The sequence below is a fragment of the Erinaceus europaeus genome, chromosome 11 (genome assembly GCF_950295315.1).
Source record: "Erinaceus europaeus chromosome 11, mEriEur2.1, whole genome shotgun sequence".
Classification (NCBI taxonomy): domain Eukaryota; kingdom Metazoa; phylum Chordata; class Mammalia; order Eulipotyphla; family Erinaceidae; genus Erinaceus; species Erinaceus europaeus.
In genome coordinates, this window is record NC_080172.1 from 7,464,111 (window position 1) to 7,487,328 (window position 23,218).

Below are 23,218 nucleotides of genomic sequence, written 5' to 3' on the forward strand. Positions count from 1 at the left end.
TTGTCCTTGTTTTTTTTTTTATTGTTGTTGTTATTGATGTCGTCAGTTGTTGGATAGGACAAAGAGAAATGGAGAGAGGAGGGGAAGACAGAGAGGGGGAGAGAAAGATAGACCCCTGCAGCCCTGCTGCACCGCTTATTTGAAGGAAAGTAGTCATTGTCATCCAAGAGTAACAACAGTTTTTGGATGCGATAGTGGAAAATGACCATTGACCCATCTGAAGAGACTTTTTATTTATTTTGCCTCCAGGCTGGATTCTGGGCACTACAAATCCACTGTTCCTGGTGGCTATTATTTCTATTTTATTGGATAGGACAGAGACACTAAGAGGAGAGGGAGAAGGGGAGGGAGAGGGAGAGAAAGAGAGACACTTGCAGAACTGCTTTACCACCTGTGAAGCGTCCCCCCCCCATGTAGGTGGGGATCGGGGGCTAGAACCCGGATCCTTGCAAGAGTCCTTGTGCTTAGTACTATGTGCTCTTAACCGGGTGCGCTTCTGCCTGGCTCCCTGAAGTGACTTAAAAAAAAAAAACATGCTTTTTCCAATAGTTATTTGTAAAATAGTTCATCTTCAGTTTTCTTTTAAGTTTGGTACATGTACAATAAAAAGGAAAAAAATGCAGCAGTAATCTCAAATTCCAAAACTCTGTTTATGACTTCCTTGTTTCTTTTAAAAAATATTTATTTATTTATTTATTTGTTCCTTTTGTTGCCCTTGTTGTTTTATTGTTGTAGTTATTATTGATGTCATCGTTGTTGAATAGGACAAGAGAGAAATGGAGAGAGGAGGGGACAGAGGGAGGGAGAGAAAGACACCTGTAGACCTGCTTCACTGCCTGTGAAGCTACTCCCCTGCAGGTGGGTGGCGCGGGGGTGGGGGGGGCTCAAACCGGGATCCTTCCGCTGGTCCTTGCGCTTTGCGCCACGTGTGTTTAACCCGCTGCCCTATCGCCCAACTCCCGACTTCCGTATTTCTAACTGAATGTATGCCTCTCTCTCCCTCTGAACATGCACTGTACATTGTGCTTTAAGGTTATCAATGGTCATAGTCTTTGTATCTCTTCCCTCCTAAGTCTTAGCTTTGATCATCTCAGCAATGATCACAAAACCAAGGTCTCATGACTCTTAGCCTTCTACATTCATGCCACACTTATATTGCTATTTTCCCCCTCTTTTTCTACAATCCTCTCTTCTCTCCTCTTCCTGTCTCCTTCTTCTTTTTTTTTCACCAAGTTTTCACTTCTCCGAGTCAACTTCTTTGGTTAGAGACAGACAGAGACGTAGCAATGAAACTTCTCCCCACGTCGGAGCTGGTCTGGAAACCGGATTGCATCTGTGTGAAAACAGGCACATTATCTAAGCAAGCTATCTCCCTGGCTCTCTGGTTTCTTCTTCTATAAATGTGTGTGTGTGTGTGTGTGTGTGTGTGTGTGTGTGTAAATTTTTTGAGAGAGGGAGAAAGACCAGAAGACCAGAGAATTCTTCCATCACTTGGGGTGCTGGGGATCAAACCTGGGGTGTCAAGCTTGTTCACCTCGCCCTCTACCCACTGAGTCACTTTTGCAGCCATATGACCAGAGTTAAGTAGTGAACAATACCATCACTCTTTGGTCTGTCATTCCAACGTCAGCTCTTTTTCTTTTACTTCCTACCAAAATGGCACCATGGAAATTGCTTCCTGCTATGTGCTGCTAGTGATTCTTTGAGCTACCATACCTAGTGTCTCCATGCATCTTGACCACAGTGCAGCATTTGACATCCACTAAGCCCTTTCTTCTTGAAATTCTCTTTTTGTCCCTGTGACTACTTTTTACAATGAATTTTTTCCCTATCCTTGACAACAGGTTACTTTCACTATAATTCTGTGGTCAGAATCTACTATATCCCCTGTGTCAGGGTCTTTAGGAAATGCTGACAATGACTCAGAGGATGAGCAGGGGGCTGGAAAATGGGAAACGCAGTCGAGAGACATGACTTCAGAGCTAATAAGAGCAACTTGGACAACTACTTCAAATAAAGCTGAAATACCCAGAGCTTTCCAGTTTGACAGGTGGCACCCTGACAAACAAGAGTGACTTAAAAACACATGGTTGGAATCTGGCAATAAGAGATTTGAGGACTAGATACCCATGCCATCTGTTCCTCAGGATGCTTTCTGAACCCACGGAATAATCTTAGTTTTTATATTGACTGTCAGTAGTTAGGAGAGAGATGGTGGCACATGTCTGACATTTTTTGAGGAGGGATATCAGCTTCCTGAAATGTTTTTCCTGTTCTTACTCATTTAATAACATATAGGATGCTGGCCTGCTAGGAGCCATCTAATATCTTTTTCAATACATGTTCCATCTTGGGTTCCTAGAAATGACTAGAGAGGATATTCCTTGTGGTGACCATAGAAAATTATGGTGGCAAGGAAGAGAGATTGTGCACTGAGGTCATTTTGAACGTACCATGAGAGTTTTGAGTCATGATTTTAACATGTATATATATATATGTATATGTATATGTATACGTATATTTGCTTGCTTGCTTGTTTCTTGAGAGAGAAAGAAAACAAGAGACTGAGAGAGGTCATAGCACTGCTCCAATATAAGCAGTGCTGGGGCTAGAACCTGCAGCCTCACCCATGCAAGCCCTGTGCTGTATCCACTGAACGGCTGTCCCAGTTGACTCACGACTTTCCACTGATCTGAGAAGTAGAGCATTTAGCATGCTTAATTATTGGTATGCTGCTAATTCTGCTTCTAAAACCCCTTCTGTTTCATTGGTTTAATTCCCCCTGCTTAACACTGTATTCTATTTACATAACCACTGTTAACTAAGCACCGCCCTGCCTGCAGGGCATTGGTTTAATCCCCACTGGTTCATGATGTCTTTTTGCTCCTTGTCACACCCTGATTTCCACCAATCTCTTTTCGCTCCACCCTCTTACGTCACATCGTGTTTCCACCCTACTTGGCGAGTATATATAAGGACAGGATTGTGATTATAGTTAGTTTAGTTTAGCTTAGCTTGGCTTAGATTGTGCTGCGTTCCACATGAATAGAGATACTGTGTACAGCTCAGCCATGAGTCCCTGGTCATCTGTCTCCTGCCCAGGAAGCTAGCCCGGCACTTGATATGAATGGCCCCTCCTGGGTGACGAGTCACCCAGCTTAACCAGTGCACTAGCCAGATTGGTGGTGTGTTGTTAGGTTTTGGAATCTAAGATTTCTATTCCGTCTCGTCAGAGTACTAAGAGTTAGAGGGACAGACTGTATAAAAGTCCATTAAGGAAAAAATTATGATTTAGACACCAGTAAAGACAATATAAACACTGATCCAAAGAACTTGATGGAATGATGGTGTTGGGCTGGAAGTCAGGCAGAGATGAGATGGTAATGGCATTAGGAGGATAGGAATAGAATCTTGAGTTAGTGCCTCAACCAATTGGAGGTATGCAGGGTGTTCTCTGGAAATCAATGAATGAGTGCTATTTCATAGTGTCAGACTAGCTTAAAGGGCTAGGCAGGGGCCAGGCAGTGGCCAGTGGCGTACCTGGTTAAGCTAAGCGCACACATTACAATGCACCAGGACTCAGGTTCAAGCCCCTGGTCTCCGCCTGCAGAGGGAAGGCTCCATGAGTGGTGAAGCAGGGCTGCAGATGTCTCTCTGTCTCTTTCACTCTCTGTCTCCCCCTCCTCTCTTAATTTCTCTTCGTCCAACAACAATCACAAAAATAAAAGGCTCGGTGAAGATTGTGTGACTGGTAAATTCTAGAATCTGTATGCTTTCTCCTGGCCTTAGTCTTCTGTGCATTTCTTGTTTCCATCTCTGGCTGGTCAGCGGGTCTCTGATGAGTCATTCTGAGTAGTCTACAGCTATTGTGGATATTGAATGGTAGCCATGAACTCAGAGGTGTAAAAAAGCTACAGAGTGAAAGCCAGAGTGTCCAGGGTTACATCTCCCCTAGTCAGTTGTTGGCTCCTAGAATATAGATGCCATAACTTAACTGTGTATCCCTTTATCATTTTGAATAAATAATATATTGGAAGAAGTAGTGTACTAGCAATGAAGGTTTTGCTCTATAGAAAAACTTTCCATGAAAATGTCCAGTGTGCCATTATTACTTTACAGTAGATACTTTATAAAATAACCAAGAAGGGGGCCCGGTGGCGGCACACGTGGTTGAGTGCACATGTTATGCAAGGACCTGGGTTCGAGCCCCTAGTCCTTACCTGCAGGGGAAAAACTGCATGAGTGGTGAAGCAGGGCCGCAGGTCTCTCTCTCTCTCTCCCTCTCTCTCTCTCTCTCTCTCTCTCTCTATCTATCTATCTCCCCCTTCCTTCTTGGTTTCTGTCTCTATCCAATAAATAGAGATAATTAAAAAATTTTTTAAATAACCAAGAAAGTAAAAAGAGAACATATTTGTCCTGCATCTGTTATTTAAAGAAGCTCCAAGGTATATTAACATGAAATTTCAACAGCAGTTTATCTCAAGAGACCAAACGTGTCATATTTGACAGAAAATCTTCTTAAAGAAAAGTTGAATCACCTCTCACACTGGAACTTTTACATAAGATGATTGGTAGTTTAATGTTCTTTTTTAAAAATAATAAACAAATGAATGTTTCAGGAAACCTCTGATAAACTGAATCAGGTGGAACTGATTGAATGTTATGGATAATTACATAATCACTGCTGTAAAAAGTAAACTATACTGTCTACTTGATGGACCGGAGCTGCTGTGAAGGAGGTGTGCAATTATACAATCAACAGCCTCCTTCTATGCTGATTCTAGGTAATACTTTTCCGGACGTGTCTGAGAGGGGGCTTCCTGTTTTGTGTTTCCTGGTGTTATTGAAGCAATCGGAGCTCAGTGTTGAGTAGTTTCCAGCCCTTGGTCCAGGTCTGTGTGGAACATCGTCTGAGAGCTTTCAAACTTTTTTTTTTTTAATTTTTATAATTTTTATTTATAAAAAGGAAACACTGACAAGAACTGTAGGATAAGAGGGGTACAACTCCATATAATTCCCACCACCAGAACTTCATATCCCATTCTCTCCCCCTGATAGCTTTCCTATTCTTTAACCCTCTTATGGGGTGCAGAAGGTGGAAGGTCTGTCTTCTGTCATTGCTTCCCTGCTGGACATGGGCATTGACAGGTGGATCCACACCCCCAGCCTGTCTCTCTCTTTCCCTAGTGGGGTTTTCTTAAAAATTATGAAAAAATATTGATTTATTTATTCCCTTTTGTTGCTTTTGTTGTTTTATTGTTGTTGTAGTTATAATTTTTGTTGTTGTTGATATAATTGTTGGGTAGGACAGAGAGAAGTGGAGAGAGGAGGGGAAGACAGAGAGGGGGAGAGAAAGACAGACACCTGCAGACCTGCTTCACCGCCTGTGAAGAGACTCCTCTGCAGGTGGGGAGTTGGGGGCTCGAACCAGGATCCTTACACTGGTCTTTGTGCTTCACACCACCTGCACTTAACCCACTGCACTACCTCCCAACTCTTTCGAACTTTTATATATATACAAACCCATAATAAGGAATTTTATTATTATTTTTTTGTATATTGCACCAAAGTAAAAGGCTCTGGGGTGGGTGGAAGGGAGGGTTCAGGTCTTGGAACAGGATGGCAGAGGAGAACCTAGTGGGGGTTGTATTGTGATGTGGAAAACTGGGAAATGTTACACACATACAAACTATTATCTGTATTGTCGACTATAAAACATTAATCCCCCAATAAACAAATAAGAAAAAAAAAAGAAATATGTTTTACATCAGGATTTAGTTTACTCTATACACAAGTGCTTGAATCCATGAGTGATGAAACTGCTCTTTCTTGAAAAACAAAAAAACCAAAAAAACAAAAGCTGTTCTGCTCTATTCTACCCTATCAACCCAGCTGCCTTGTTTTTTAAGTGCAAATTGAAGCTAACCAATTGATTTCAGGGCTTTCCAGTGGCTCATGACTCACATTTGGAAGATACTAGCTGTCCCTTTGGTGACTGCTAATGTCAGGAGAGAGGCTTCAGACAGCAACACATGGGGCTGCTCTGGGCTTTGGGTAGCGAGCGAGTGGTGTGGCACGGTTGAAAGAGCAAGAGCTTTGGAGTTGGGCACATTTGGTTTTGAATCTCTTCCTTTAAACTGTGCACTTTGAACATGTTGCTGAAACTCTTTGAGCCTGAAATCCTTTTTCTTTAAACCTGGGCTCCAAACACTTAAGGGAGTCAAAGATGAGGACATGGTGGGGGGGGGGGCACAGTGGGGGCTGTGGGTATGGGGAGATTGAGGCCTGTATTAGAAGACATCATGGACGAGGACTTCTGAACAGTACTTGAAAAGGAAAACACACATTTCTGTAGGTTATACACTTTTTACATCTCTCTCCACTCTTTTTCTTTTCTTTTTTTCCTTTTTTTCACCTCCATGGTTATCACTGGGGCTCGGTGCCTGCACTACGAATCCACTGCTCTTGTGGCCATTTTTTGCATTATGCATAGGACAGAGAGAAATTATGAGAAGAGGGGGAGATGAAGAGGGAGGAGAGAAAGAGAGGCACCTGCAGACCTGCTTCACCGCTTGTGGAGTGATCCCACTGCAGGTGGGGAGCCGGAGGCTGGAACCGGGATCCTTACGCCGGTCCTTGTGCTTCATACTATGTGTCCACTCTTTCTACATGAAACTCCTCAACTAGGGAAGAGTGGCCTCACAGAGTGATTATGGGGGTCAAAATAAGGTAATAGGAGCCAAGGAGACCACCGTTGATAGTTTTTAGCACGGCTAAAGGCAGCCATAGTGTTTCAGAGTGAGTATTGGTGCAGGTGGGGTAGGGAGTCCTGTGAAGGTTAAGTGACAACACTTGAAAACAAAACTGGTTCTGAACTTCTATATTCTGGCTGTTAGCATCAAGAACTTTCTGTGAGATGGGGTTACTGCATGTTGATACTGGAGAGGTGCTATCCAGACTGCCAAAGGATGACTTACAGTGCCTATTAAAAGTTACTACGGGCGTCTAAAGTAGCCCCATCTTGCATTACAGAGAGTTTAAAGAAACTTCGAGATTATTCATCTGAGGCTTTTGCTGCACCAGAACCTAGAAAAATGAACATCAGAAGACAATTACCTACTGTCTAACATTTCCATCAAGTTCTCTTTAAATGGAATACAGTTATACCAATTTGATTGTAAGACTTAGACAAATGTGACCTTCTTGAAAAGAGAGAAAGGAAGGAAGGAAGAAAGGAAAGAACCTCCATTTCACATCTTGAAATCTTAGGAAAGATGACTTTTATGCTGCATTCACAAAACCACTCCTTTAACTGTGTCAGCTTTTTTTTTTTTTTTAAAGCTTTAATTATTTATGAGAAAGGAGGAGAGAGAAAGAATCAGATATCACTCTGGCACATGTGCTGCCAGGGATCAAACTCAAGACCTCATGCTTGAGAGTCCAAAGCTTTACTACTGCGGCACCTCCTGGACCACCTGTGTCAGCTTTTAAAAATTTTTTTATTATCTTTATTTATTAGATAGCCAGAAATTGAAAGGAAGTGAAGAGGAGAGAGGGAGGGAGAGAGAGGGAGAAAGAAAGGGAGAGAGAGAGAGAGAGACCTGCAACACTGCTTCACTGCTCACAAAGCTTTCCCTATGTAGGTGGAGCCCAGGGCCTCAAAACCTGGGTCCTTGCACACTGTAACATATGTGCTTAACCAGGGGTGCCACCACCTATCCCCCTTTTAAAAATACAAATCTTGAACTAATTCATGACTTGGAAATGCTATTTATCAGTTTTAATTTTCCTTGACAGATAGAAAATTTCTTGGTTTTGAGGTTATTTGTGTTTCTTCCAATCTCTCTCTCTCTTTTTTCCATCAGGGTTATCACTGAAGCTTGATACCTGCACTACGGATCCACTACTCCTGATGGCCATTTTTTCCATTTTATTGGACAGGACAGAGGGAAATGGACAGAGGACGGAGAGAGAGAGAGGGAGAGAGAAAGATAGACACCTACAGACCTGATTCACCACTTGTGAAGCGACCCCTCCCCTTACAGATGGGGAGCCGGGGCCTCGAACCAGGATCCTTACAACGGGCCTTGCACTTCGTCGTACTACGTACTTAGCTTAACCCGGCGCACCACTGCCTGACCCCCCCCCCCCATTCATCTTTTTTTCCCCCCCTGGGATTCTACTGATATTGTGATTATTTAGTGGTAAGCTGGGCTTTGTCGGTCCTGGAGAAAGGACATAAATCAGCCTAGTCACGCATGGAGCTTGGAGAGCTGCAAAGCTTCCTTCCTTATATATCTTACTCTCCACACTAGCCCCTGTCTCTGGTTCCTGTGAAAGGTCTCCCTTTCACTGTAGACACATGTCGCTTACTTGCACTTAATTTCTGCAGCATTTCTGTCCCCAGTGCCTAGCACTGTGCTAGGAAGTCATCTGCTTTCTGTCAGATGGCACTTAGAACCATCCAGGAGAAAAGGCCAGGCTTCTTTAAGACAGAAGCACTTTTTTGTTTATTTGTTTGTTTACTTGTTTGCTTTATTTCTTCTGCCTGAACACTCTTGTAAAACTGAAGGACTGAACCAAAAAAGGGATTCAATGTAAACTGAATATTGACAGAGGAGGCCAGTTAATTGGCCTTAGTAACTAGGTTGCTAAGGAAGCATTTTCCTGATTGGGAGGAAAGTCCCCTAAGTGCTCTGCAGCTTCTTGTGGCTCTAAGAAGCTTTGTTTCCTGCCTTGCTTTTTGCTTCTGAGTTGGATGAGGAAAGAGCAGAAAACTATCATACGAATGAAAAGCTGTGGGAAGCAGATGGCAGCTCTCTCTTAGCTACAGAAAAAGAGAGCTAAATACTGACTAGCAACACGCCACTGCCAGCAAGGACTCTTTGTTTAAGGCAGACTGTTGGAAAAATACCATGAGGGCAAAGCTATAAAAAGCTTCCATAGGAGGGCATAACAAGGGTAGGCTAGGGTGGTTTTTTTTTTTCCCCCAGTGCCTGAAAATATGTAGGTAAGAGAAATTAAAAGAGATTTTGAATATAAATCTAACTAATATATTAAACAAAAAAGCTAACTTTGTCAATGTGGTTGAGTTTATTAGGATAAATTAATTATTAAACACTTGTATTTGATTGTATTATGAATAGTTTGTGCTCTGTTGTCTGTTGAATTTAATAGATTTGAAATTTGTTAATCTATACTTTAATAAAGAATATATTAAGTTAAAGACATCCTTTATTGTATGTAATCTTGTATGTATTACTGTTGATTATTTAAAAGCAATGAAAGAAACTTGAGAGAACAAGGGATTTGGGTGGTAGTGCAGCAGGTTAAGCGCAGGTGGTGCAAAGTGAAAGGACCAGCATAAAGATCCTGGTTCAAGCCCAGGCTCCCCACCTGCAGGGGAGTCGCTTCACAGGAGGTGAAGTAAGTCTGCAGGTGTCTATCTTTCTCTCCCCCTCTCTGTCTTCCCCTCCTCTCTCCATTTCTCTCTGTCCTATCCAACAACTATGACATCAATAACTACAACAACAATAAAAAGGGCAAATAAAGGGAATAAATTAAAAAAAAAAAAAGAAACTTGAGAGCACATGTAAATTCAACATTATTCACTGAAAATTGTTTCCAAACAAAAATCTCCTTTAATACAAATTATCTATTGCCAGGTTAGCGTGAAGGCTTATAGGGTGTATATGTTTTGGCTGCTACTAGTCACCCTGACTTGATTGACCCTGCCCTGCATAGGCCTGGCCGGCTAGATAAATGTGTATACTGTCCTCCTCCTGATCAGATATCATGTCTTGAAATTCTAAAAGTTCTCAGTGACTCTCTGCCTCTGGAAGATGATATTGATCTTCAGCATGTGGCATCAATAACTGACTCCTTTACAGGAATTGATATGAAAGCTTTACTTTACAATGCCCAGTTGGAGGCTTTACATGGAAGACGGCTGTCTTATGGATTCCCAGATGGAGGTTTCATCTCTGATAGTGATTTAAGTCTGTCCTCAATGGTCTTTCTAAATCACAGTAGTGGTTCTGATGACTCAGCTGGAGATGGAGAATGTGGCTTAGAGCAGTCCCTTGTTTCTCTGGAGATGTCTGAGCTGCTCCCAAATGGATCAAGATTTAATATGTACCGACTCTACTTTGGAAGCTCCTACGAATCAGAACTTGGAAATGGAACTTCCTCTGATATGAGTTCTCAGTGCCTGTCTGCACAGAGCTCCATGACTCCAGATTTACCTGTAGTTCCTGGGAAAAAACAGTTGTTTCCACAACCTCCATTGTGCAGAACTGCATCACAAGATGGTTACCAAGAACTTACACAAGAACAGAGAGATCAACTGAGGGCACATATCAATATTATCAAAAACAGATACCGGAGCCAAAGTGGAGAGGATGACTCCCTTAACCAACCAGGACCAATCAAACCCAGTTTGGCTATTAGTCAGTCTCATTTCATGACTGCACTCAGTCATACAAGACCATCCATTAGTGAAGATGACTGGAAGAATTTTGCTGAGTTGTATGAAAACTTTCAAAATCCAAAGAAGAGAAAAAAAAAATCAAACTGGAACAATGTTTCAACCTCGAGAAGGGCTGGCGTGCGTAGCGGGATGCGGCCATTTTGCTATCTCCACGTGACCTAAACCTGCTGTGCTCACACCCGACTCTGGGACATCCACATGAATAAAGATTTGTGTTCCCATTCCACCATGACTTCCTGGTCTCTTCTATCTCTGGCAATGCTAGCCCATGTTGGGTGTCAGAATGCCGGGCTAGCGTCACCGGAGAGAGAAGAAACCAGGAACTCGTGGTGGAATGGGAACACAAATCCTTATTCATGTGGACGCCCCAGAGTCGGGTGTGAGCACAGCGGGTCTAGGCCACGTGGAGCTAGCAAAATGGCCACCTCCCGCTATGCATGCCAGTACCTTCTCCAGGTCTTCTCCAGGTTGGGACGTGGAAGAGAAAGAGAGAGAGAGAGGGAAGAAGAGAGAGCAGAAACAGAAGTGACTTTTGTAGGAGAATTCTGGAAGTGGCAAGTCGGGATGGAATTGGCTAGGGAAGAGGATGGAGAAAAGAAAAAGGCATTCTGGGAAGGTAGAAAGCTGGTGGAATTAGCAATACCCTGAGGGGATAACTTGGTGGGGATATGTAAATAATACTTGCATGGAAATATAGTGGTTTGTGGGTTCTGCCTAACTCAACTACATCTATACAATATCCCAACAATCTACATGTATGCACTAAGCATGTGGAATATATTGTAATACATTTCTGAAGTATTATTTCTGTGTGCTAAGTGGTATTTCACTCACCTCAAAGTACCTTTATTTTGCTTGATTTTTTTAAACTCTGATTCATTCAATAATTATTTCTTAATGTCGATTGAGCATCACTCACTGTACTAAGAGTTAACAAAAGGAAAAAAACACTCCTAAGAGCTATTGACATATATCTCAGGAGAGTTTGGGAGGTGGAAGTATTTTTGCTGGCATTTTAAGATCCCTTTGTTATATTGTTGAGGTCCTCTTCATTACTGACACCAAATATCAGTATTTGTGCAAATTATTATTTGTTTTAAAATATCCATTTTGAATTCTATTATTACTTTCAAATTATAAGATTCTTGTCAGCAGTGTTATTTGGATCGCTTTTTTTTTATTAACTTATATTCGAGACCATTTAAGAATTTTAAGAGACCATTTAAGAGAATTACCTTCTCTTCTTATGATCCTAGAGTGTTATCATAATTAAAGATACAAGTCCTCCTTGGCTGGTTTTTGTGGTCCAGAATATACTTCTCGTCCAGTGAGCGTCGTGGGAAGATCTCAGAGGAAGAGGGTGTGCAGCAGTCCTCTTGAGGGCCTCTAATCTTAAGACTCTCAGAAAAGCTCATGTGACTTAATAAGTAATGGAGTTACTTAAGTATAACCAGAGAGTTCAGTAAATATACTGATGGTATCAGTGATGAATCTTATATAGGAAGGCCCAATAAGATTACTAAGTAAAAATATTCATAACATAATAGACTCAATTTGACTCCCTCAATAGTAGTGTAGTAAAATATGTTAAATACATGAAAATTTAAAGTTTCTTTCCTTTTTGATGCAGAGGTACAGGTACATCCTGATGACTATATATATGCTAAAAAAGGTATACTCTAAATCAACACTTACGAATTTATCTGCTTACTGGTTCTAATTAAGCTTCAAAATCCACTGATGTAGGCTTTGCATATCCTATGTAGCTTAAATAGTCTTTTAAAGATTTGAAATTGGGAGTCAGATGGTAGCGCAGCAGGTTAAGCGTAAGGATCCCAGTTCGAGCCACTGGCTCCCCACCTGCAGGGGAGTCACGTCACAAGCGGTGAAGCAAGTCTGCAGGTGTCTATGTTTCTCTCCCCCTCTCTGTCTTCCCTGCCTCTCTCCATTTCTCTCTGTCCTATCCAACAATAATAACTATAACAATAAAACAACAAGGGCAACAAAAGGGAATAAATAAATATTTAAAAAAAGATTTGAAATTTATTCAAGAAATAGGTGTCTTCAGGAAGAAAGTAGAACAACACACTTGAAATTCAATGTTGAAAAGCAAGTATTTTATAGACTTTGAGCTGGATGATAAATGGGGGAAATTGGCATTTATTATTTTTTATTATTATTGTTGTAATTGATGTCATCATTGTTGGATAGGACAGACAGAAGTGGAGAGAGGAGGGGAAGACAGAGAGGGGGAGAGAAAGATAGACACCTGCAGACCTGCTTCACCCCCTGTGAAGCGACTCCCCTGCAGATGGGGGGGCTGGGGACTCAAACCGGGATCCTTACACCAGTCCTTGCGCTTTGTGCCACCTGCGCATAACCTGCTGCGCTACCGCCTGACTCCCTGGCATTTATAATTTTAAGGTAGATAATATTTAATGACTTTTTTGAATGTCACATTTATTTTGACTCAGTATTCATTATAATAAGTGTATATTTTTTCCTTACTGCGAAAGAGACTGTACTGAACTGAGATTAAAACTTTTTTTTTTTTAATCCAACTGCTTCTATTAAGATGAAGCTGAGCTAGTAAACTCATTAAGTAAGGACCCTAGGCAGTTCTCCAGTGCTGGGACTGAAAGCACAGTATTGCAGGCATCTTTGCATCACCATCGTGAATGACCTTGAAGGAAGCTAGCGCCATCAAGAGCAAAATACTCTGTGTGGCACTCCATTCTAATTTGATTGATGCTTTAGAAAAAGCTGGGGGATTTCCTTTCCTTTTTTTTCTTTCCTTTTTTTGCCTCCAGGGTTATTGCTGGGGCTCAGTGCCTGCACCATGAATCCACTGCTCCTGGAGGTCATTCCCCCCCCCCCCCTTTTTGTTGCCCTTGTTGTTGTAACCTTGTTGTGGTCATTATTGTTGTTGCTGTTGTTCGTTGTTGGATAAGACAGAGAGAAATGGAGAGAGGAGGGGAAGACAGAGAGGGGGAGAGAAAGAGACACCTGCAGACCTGCTTCACCGTTTGTGAAACGACTCCCCTGCAGGTGGGGAGTCGGGGCTCGAACCGGGATCCGTAGTCGGTCTTCGCGCTTTGTGCCACGTGCGCTTAACCCGCTGTGCTGCCGCCCGACCCTCGACCCTCGGGATTTCCTTTTCTTTATAGCATGGGGCACGTACTTTTTATACTTCACAGGGCTTCTACTTGGCTGGAGTATTTTATTGGCAGGTTCTTACAGCTTCTGATCTTTTACTTTTATAAGTAAGCAGTGAAAGCTCCTTCCTTTGATCATTTATTAGGGAGTAAGGTCTTACTACACTGGGGTTATGGTTTTTAACACTGGAAAAATGCCAACAGTCTAACTTGCGTGTAACGCAGTAAATAATCTTTTCCCCATCATATTCTTCTCGAGTACTTCAGCTAGCCAAATCCTTTTTCCTACTGAGATGTCTCAGCTTACCTTATATGAAAGATATCCATTCCTGTCTCGTCACTGTCTATTACTTTTTAAAATTAGTAGTTTCCCCCTTTTTATGTGCATTGAATGTTTTCAATGCACATAAAAGTATATATATTTTACATCCAAGGAAGATACCAGAAATCTTAGCAGGTAAAATGAGAATTGTATCTCTTTGGAGTAACTTGATCATCTCCAACTCAGGAAAGTTCTAAGTAAGGATCATACTCAGTTGTCTCCACTGCCTGTTGTGGCTAGGACACTAAGAGGAGGAAGTCACATTTGAGGTCTGGAAAATATGAAATACAAAACTCTACTGGGATTCTTGGGACGAGGCGCTCGTTGTTCATACATGTATCAATCACAGTTGGGTAGAGATGAAAGCAGCACAGGGTGTGGGTGCAATCTGCCAAACCACAGAAATCATCATTCGGAGCCTTCTGCCTGCTGGAGAGTCAGCTGAGGCAGTGATGTCAGTGCTCAGTGCCTCACCTTTGGGTTCTGAACTCAGTATTCAGTATTCATTGCTCAAGATCTCTCTCTCTCTCTCTCTCTCTCTCTCTCTCTCTTTCTGCTGGCCTGCCTGAATTTGGCACCTTGCTTCACCCACCTTTCTGTCTCACCTCAGAGTTGATCCTGTGTGGATTTGTCCCTGACCTCACTTACATTTTGATTTAAATTTCTGGTTTTCCTTTCTTTGTTTCACATCTGGTTTGATGCTCTGCCGTTCTGTCTGGCCTGTGGCAATCATCTGATTTTCTTGATAGGTTTGAAGTCCTAACCCCTAAGTTTCTGTCTTAAGATAAAGGGAGCCGGGTGGGTAGCACATCAGGTTAAGCGCACATGGTGCAAAGTGCAAGGACTGGCATAAGGATCCCAGTTTGAGCCCCCAGCTCCCCACGAGGCAGGGGTGTGTGTGACTTCACAGATGGTGAAGCAGCTTTGCAGATGTCTGTATTTCTCTCTCCCCCTCACTGTCTCCCCTCCTCTCTTGATTCCTCTCTGTCCTATCCAACAATGATAGCAATAACAACAACGATAAAAAACAAGGGCAACAAAAGGGGAAAAATAGCCTCCAGGAAAAGTGGGTTAGTCGTGTAGGCACCAAGCCCCAGCAATAATCCTGGAGACAAAAAAAAAGATAAACAGGGTAAAATCAGACTGACCGCACAACACCCCTAGGACTCAGTTAAGTAACTACGAGAACCTTTGACAGAAGTAGCTAAAATATGAGAAGTATAATTGACAACCACCTAAATACCTATATTATTGTATCTTCTAATTTGTTAAACAGAGAAATATCTCAGTAAATGGACATTTATCCATACTGATTTTTATTCTCTCTAATTACTTGACAAATGGCATGTCTCATAGTCAGGCTCACTTTGAAGACCTTCTATAGAGCTTCTATAGCTTCTTTGAGCATGCTTTATTATAAATTCTTTTTTTTTTTTTTTTTTGCCTCCAGAGATATTGCTGGGGCTCAGTGTCTACACTACCCATCCACTGCTCCTGGAGGCTATTTTTTCCCTTTTGTTGCCCTTGTTGTTACTATTATTATTATTATTGTCATTGCTATCATTGTTGCTGGATAGGACAGAGAGAAATCGAGAGGAAGGGAAGACAGAGGGGGATAGATAGACACCTGCAGACCTGCTTCACCACCTGTGAAGCGACACCCCCCTGCAGGTAGGGAGCCAGAGGGCTGGAACCAGCACCTTTTGCGCTTAGTGCCATGTGTGCTTAACCTATAAATCCTTTTTATATCATATTTTCTGGTAATTCACTTCTTAGATTTTCTCTTTTGAAAGTTATTGTGAGTGCATTGAAACTAAAGTAAGTTCTCAACCATTTTCCAACTGTTAATAAGTTTTCTTTTTTTTTTTTTTTAAGATTTTATTTACTTATGAGAAAGATAGGAGAGAGAGAAAAAACCAGACATCACTCTGGTACATGTGCTGCCAAGGATCGAACTCAAGACCTCATGCTTGAGAGTCCAATGCTTTATCCATTGCACCACCTCCTGGACCACAAGTTTTCATTTTTTTTAAACTACTTCTTTAAACTGCTGAAACAGTTAGAAATTCATTCATTTTCATGAAATGAAAAAAAAAATCAGGAAGTGTAGAAGATTAAGGTATTAGTAAATAGATAATTATAAAATTTCCAGATGGTCACAATCAAGCTTTTCTTAGAAACTGCTTTTGCAAACTTGGCATATAAACAGACACAATAGAGTGAGAGTAGATAGCACAATGGTTATGCAAAGAGACTCTCATGCCTGAGGCACTAAAGTCCCAGATTCAATCCCCCACACCAACATAAGCCAGGACTGAGCAGTGTTCTGGTAAAAAACAAAAACAAAACAAAACAAAACAAAAAACACAGACACAGTAGAAATTAAAAAAAAAAATTAATGGTACATATGAGTATAGAATTTTAGTAGGTGTTGAATAAACTGTTGGGGAAAAAAGCTCCATTAAACAAGCAAAAACATGGTATTTGTAAAAAAAAAAAAAAAGCTGGCTTAAGAAACAAAAATAAAAAATCTTGAAGCAGACTTTTAGAAAAGTTTTTTCTTTTTATTTATTTACTTTTTTTTTTTTTTTGCCTCCAGGGTTATCACTGGGGCTCAGTGCCTGCACCATGAACCCACTGCTACTGGAGGCCATCCCCCCCTTTGTTGCCCTTGTAGCCTTGTTGTGGTCATTATTGTTGTTGTTGATGTAGTTCATTGTTGGATAGGACAGAGAGAAACTGAGAGAGGAGGGGAAGACAGAGAGGGAGAGAGAAAGATAGACACCTGCAGACCTGCTTCACCACCTGTGAAGCGACTCCCCTGCAGGTGGGGAGCCAGGGGCTGGAACCCGGATTGTTATCATGGTTCTTGCGCTTCACACCATGTGCGCTTAACCCGCTACTCTACTGCCCAACCCCCAGAAAAGTTTTTTCAAGGCCTAGCCTGGAGTGTTGAAGCTTGGTGACAACAAAGAGAGAGAGAGAGAGAGAAAGTTTTTCTTATTTTGTTCAAAAACTACATTTATTGTGTTTATTTTTGATTATTTCCTATTATGCCCTTAAGTGCATTTAGAATGTCAAGTTATTTTATTTTTTTGTGAATTGATTGTTCATTATAATATGCATTTTGGAGTAATAATAGATTTAAGATGGGTACTATTAAGTTAGAATAAAAGCTTAAGGATTTTAAATAGATGTGACACTAAATGTCAAATAAAAAGACTTTCTTTAAAAAATTCTTAACTGGGTCAATGGTGGATTCAGTACAAGGAATTTAATTAAATGTTTCACCAACTGATCATTTCCCACCACTCACCAATTGAAGTCTCAACTATTATTCAATAACTACAATGTTCTACTTAGAAGAGAGAAAAATAATGAAGATATTATCTCTACTTTCAAAAAAATGTTAGAAGCCACATATTTTAATAAATAATTATGTGAATTCTACAAAGAAAACATGTCCTCGGCTACTAGTAAGCTACTTAGAATTTATAATATGAAATAACAGAATAAAATTAAAAGTGGTAATAGAATTAACAGAAATAAAACCACAAAAACCAACAGCAGACAAGTAAAATAATAATAGCTTTAGGGATATATCGGAAATAAAAAGCATATGTATGTTATAATACTGCTTTGTATGTGTGTGTCTTGGTAATTATCTTTTTAAGTGTGTGTTTTTGTTTCTATATTGTCATCTAATAAAACCTATAAAACCTAATGACTTTTTAGGAAATGTATATTTTGTTTCTATTTTATTTTTTTATATTTATTTATTTTCCCTTTTGTTGCCCTTGTTGTTGTAGTTATTATTGTTGTTGTTATTGATATCGTAATTGTTGGATAGGACAGAGAGATATGGAGAGAGGAGGGGAAGACAGAGAGGGGGAGAGAAAGACAGACACCTGCAGACCTGCTTCACCGCCTGTGAAGCGACTCCCCTGCAGGTGGGGAGCCAGGGGCTCAAACCGGGATCCTTATGCAGGTCCTTGCGCTTCGCACCATGTGCACTAAACCCGCTGCGCTACTGCCGGACTCCCCTTGTTTCTATTTAATGAGAGAGATACAGAGAAAGATACTGAGGGAAAGACCAAAACACTGCTCTGCTCTGGTTAATCGTGATGCAGGGGTTGAACCTGGGAGTTTGGAGCCTCAGGCATGAAAGTCCTTTTGCATGTAGTCACGCCCCCCTCCCCTCCCCCCCCCCCACCACCCCCCTCTGCTGTGCAGATGTCCCCTCAGGCTAGTGCCAGTTCCTTGGGGAGTTGGGACATTCTCGGAGCGCCTGTTCCACCATGTTTTCCCCTCAGGCTAGTGCCAGTTCCTGCGAGAGTTAATACAATATTCTCGAAGTGCCCTTCCCAACCAATCCTGTCCCGGCTCGTCACTCCCGGTTTTTGCCCTATAAAGCCCTTATTCTTCCACCCCTCTCTCTCTTGCCTGCTTTTCACTTCAGTGATGAGACGCAGGGAAGGTTGCTGTGCGAGGAGGCCATTTTGGCTACCTCCACATGACCTGAACCACTGCGCTCTCACCCAACTCTGAGGTGCCCACGCAAATAAAGAATTGTGTTCTCTCTCCACTCCGGACCTCCTCTCTCTCTCTCCTCCGCAGCACAGCATGACACCCCTCCACATACACTAAAAACTTAGTGAATTCTAACAACAACCTAGAACTAGAATTACCTAAAGTCTAAAACTGAGATAAACATCTAAAATAACTTTTCCACTTGAGAAATATTCAACTGGAATAGTTGGGGGCTGACAGTCTCCTCTCTCTTTCTTCCCCCATATCTTTACCCCATGACTTTATTGGTTTCCTCCTGCCAGTCTAGCATGAAGGTGCTTCTTCCAGGGTGCTTCCTCTCTGGGTTGGAGACAACTCGACCAGAACCAGCTATGCAGGAGATAGATGACTCAGGAACCGAACTCTTGGTGCGAGGTAATGCATGCTTTATTGATCAGAGACAACCTTTTATAGGATAGAACTGGAAGTGGCAAGTCGGATGGAAATGGCTAGGAAAGGGGTGGAGAAAGGCAAAAGTGGGCTGGGAAGGTATAAACTTCCTTAGCAACTTTTGCTATAGTTTTAACTGGTGGGATTAATGTTACCCTGAAGACAGGGTGGGTTTCAAAGAAGATAGATCAAAGGAATGGAATGGGTGGGGAATCTTTCAGGCAAAACAATGATTATGTAAATAGGCTATACTATCAGCAATGCAGGGTGGAGGGGGGGCTGGCTTAATACCTGACATCCTCCAATAAATTTACTGTTACATACTGGTTGCTTTCTTAGATGGTGGTCTTCTTCAGAGCACCCAGTCCAAGAGACTTAGGTGGCAACTGAACTTCTTATAACTTAGCCTTAGAAAGCATTGCTTCTTTTACGTTCTTTTGGTCAAATGTGAGTCTCAGGAACAACCCAGATTCAATAAATAGGAAGAAACCACCAAAGACATGGCTACAGAGAGAAAGCTTGGTTTCAGGTAGGGTTGAGAAGAGACACCAGAGCAGCTGCCTTTAGAGAGTGAGGACAGGAGTATGCTGGAGCCATACTGCATAGCAATCAGTTCACTGTACATTTGAAGAAATTGATGTCACATTTCCAAAATTTAAACTGAACTAAACATATACACAATGTTCTTTTATACCCTCAGTATACTTTTAAAAGATTTGCTTAATAAAATAGAAGGATAGGGGTTGGGTGGTAGTGCTGCGGGTTAAGTGCATGTGGCACAAAGCGCAAGGACAGGAGTAAGGATCCCGGTTCGAGCCCCCGGCTCCCCATTGCAGGGGAATTGCTTCACAGGCGGTGAAGCAGGTCTGCAGGTGTCTTTCTTTTCCCCTCTTTGTCTTCCCCTCCTCTCTCCATTTCTCTCTCTGTCCTATCCATCAAAAACAACAATAATAACTACAACAACAATAAAAAACAAGGGCAACAAAAGAGAAAATAAATATTTTTTTTTAAAAAAAGGATAAATTGAGCATTGTTCTGGCATATATGCAATGCCAGGGATCAAACCTTGAGGCCTCAGGAATGCAAGTCCTGCCCACTACCCACTAAGCCACCTCCCCGGGCACCTAAATATACTTTATCCATTAGTGTTCAAAAGTTTCAGTTGCCATTAGAAAAAGAAATATTTTAAAAATAATCTCCTCTCTCACTCACTTCCTTCCTCCTTCTCTTTCTTTGCTTTCTTATGAAAAGAAATTAGAACACTGCCTTGGCACATGTGATGCTGGGAATTGAACCCAAGGCCTCAGGTCTGAAAGTGAACATTGGAACTCCTAAGCCGCTAAGCTCTTACTATACTCACAATTAATTCTATATGCTAGAGATACATTAGTGAATCTCATAAAAACAAGTCAAAAAACTTGTTATTATGGTCTGGAAGATGGACTCTCAACCATGGGTTCCTGAGTTCAATCCCATAAGCACATATACCAGAATGATGTCTAGTTCTTTCTCTCTCTCCTCCTATCTTTTTCATTAATAAATAAACAGAATCTGTTAAAAAAATTATAAATCCAAATCCAAAGTGGTATTTGGAGAGCCTCTCATTAGTAGTAAGACAAATATAATAATAATAATAAAAGTTGTCAGGAATCTTTTAATTTACCCAACTGGAAATTGTTTTGATCAGAAAGGAGCAGAAAGTTATGAATACATAACTAATCTTAGTGGCCCAGAAGTAGAAATGTTTGGAGTTGACTTATTCTGATGAAAGTACCCTGAAGAATTCATTATTTCCCTCTGAGTCACTAGTTATTATGTTTATGTCTTGTCTCAGACATAGTTTTCCTTAAATTCTGAGAGCCAGTAACTGCTTTTAATAATTACCTTTTTGTTAATAGAAAAAAAATTACGTGATCACATTAATCAATGAAGAAAAAAGTTTGATAAAATTCAATAATTTTCATGCTCATGATACAAACTCAGAGAAATAGTAATAGAAGAAAATGTCTTTAACACAAGGGGCACATGTGGCTAGCGTTATCCTTAAGGGTGAAATGATTTCTTTTTAAAATGGGAAACAAGTGGTCCAGGAGGTGCTACAGCATATAAAGCACTGGACTCTCAAGCATGAAGTCCTGAGTTCAGTTCCCGGCAGCACATGTACCAGAGTGATGTCTGGTTCTTTCTCTCTCTCTCTCTCTTATCTTTCTCATTAGTAAATAGAATCTTTAAAAAAGGAAGGGGGGGGCACAAGTCAAGACTGCCTACTCGCACTATCAATATTCAAAAAGTAGTAGACGTTCTAGCCAGAGAAGGCAAGAAAATAAACGAATAAAACTTTATTTACACAAGCTATGACTTTTTAAAAAAAAAAAAAAAACATTATAGAGGAGGAGGGGATAGTGGTTTATAATATAGTCGTTGGCACATAGATACAATTCCTTGGACCTTCTCCACCGTCATGCAGCAGGACCCCACAGCAGCCTTCTCCTGTTCCCTCATTTCCCAGAGTCCTTTGCTTTGGTGCAATACTCCACCTTCAAGTCAAGTTTCACTCTGTCTGTCTGTACTGTCCCTTCGTATCTATAGATAGAAATGCCACCTATAAGTGAGGTTATTCAGCATTTTGTCTTCTCTGAGTGATTTTTTTTTTTTAATGTAGACAATCTTAAGAAATCTTATGAGAAAAAAAAATTAGAACTAGTGAGACTTATCCAGGAAACAGAAAATAAACATAGGGATTCCATTTTGGAGTCAGTTCCTTTTTGTTCCTTCTGTCTTTCTAAACTTTTTTTCCTTTAGGGGTGTCTGGTGCATTCAGGGAAAATTTGTCAATGAGTAGAGATGTAAGGGGACAGCTTAATAGTGATCCTTTGGGTATAGCTTTTACTTGTAATTAGGAATTGGATCTGTCTTTAACATTGGTGGGATGGGTTGTTAGTGGGGGCATCAGATTTAATGTTGATTTTTTAAAATAATTTACATGACATGTCATTTTGTAAATTTCACTTTAAGAAACCAAGACACCCCCCTGGAGTCTTATCTGAAATTTAAGATTTTTTATAACCTTTTTGTAATGTAGAAAATTAACTTAAATTCTATCTCATATTTGTATATTGCAGTGAAGACTTCTCAAGAAACATTTTTAGTTGGATTAGTGCTGACTTGAGGTCATTTGGTTAATGCATAGTCAGGGAGCTGTAGAAACCACATTACAAGACTAGGGTTAATTAGCACCAGTAGAATCGCATTACAGTGAATATAATACGAAAAAGCTTTATGAATAATAAGACTATTTCCATGGCAAAATGTTAGGAAACACATGTTTCTGATTTTCTTCTTGAAATGTAGAAAATTATATTTATAATAAAGCTTGCATATTTAAATGGAAATATGAATTTTTTTAATAAAAGTCACAACTAACTTAGCTTATTAACTTCTGTATTTGAAGGTAGATTTTAGCAATTTTCTTTTGGATGCATTTCATTAAGGTATTGTCAAAATTTAGCATATGGTAAAAGTAGCATTCAAATCAGTGTGTAGGGGTGGGAGGAGAGAAGGAAAGAATGGTTATTTTTATTTATTTGTTTGTTTTGTTTTGTTTTGTTTTTAACCAGAGCACTGCTCAGCTGTGGCTTATGGTGGTGCAGGGGATTGAACCTGGGACTTTGGAGTCTGAGGCATAAGATTCTGCATTACTATTATGCTCTCTACTCCCTGCTAAGAATGGTTTTTATTGAATATGATTAGGATTACCAGATTTGGAGAAACGAGATAGAATACTATCTTCATAAGATATTCCAAAACAAATTGAGCTGTTAAATGTACAAATATAAATATGAAAGCACTATAGAAAAAATACAGGTTTATATTTTTATATGAGATGACACAGATTTTCTAAAGATGACACTAATCATCAAATATATGTTTCTGGTGTCTATAGGATATAATAAACTGCCCTCAAACTTAATGGCTTTAAACAATGGTGACTTAGGATTTTCCAAGAGCCTATTGATTGATTAAATTCTCTGGGCCTCAACAGGATTTATGAGACTAGATAGTAGTCTGGGTTGGCTAGAGCTGAGGGGTCTAAGAGGCTGCTGTGGTATCTTACTCATGTATCTAACTCCCCTTCCTCTCGCCCTTCTTTCCTCCCTCCCTTTCCCCCTCCCTTCTTTCTTTCTTTTCCCCTCCCTTCTTTCTTTCTTTTCCCCTCCCTTCTTCCTTTCTTTCTTTCTTCCTTCCTTTCTTTCTTTCTTTCTTTCCTCCCTCCCTCCCTCCCTCCCTCCCTCC

General features: G+C 40.8%; 2 protein-coding genes across 4 annotated transcripts in view; both read left to right on the forward strand.

Moving 5' to 3' along the window:
• The window catches only part of ATG10 (autophagy related 10), a 362,807-nt gene that overhangs the window by 191,506 nt on the left and 148,083 nt on the right, over window positions 1-23,218 (forward strand). The window lies entirely within an intron of this gene.
• On the forward strand, window positions 9,414-10,653 carry LOC132541190 (peroxisomal ATPase PEX1-like). Its single transcript, XM_060200957.1, has one exon. It carries the CDS (start codon window positions 9,899-9,901, stop codon window positions 10,649-10,651), a length of 753 nt encoding a protein of 250 aa, XP_060056940.1. The 5' UTR covers window positions 9,414-9,898; the 3' UTR covers window positions 10,652-10,653.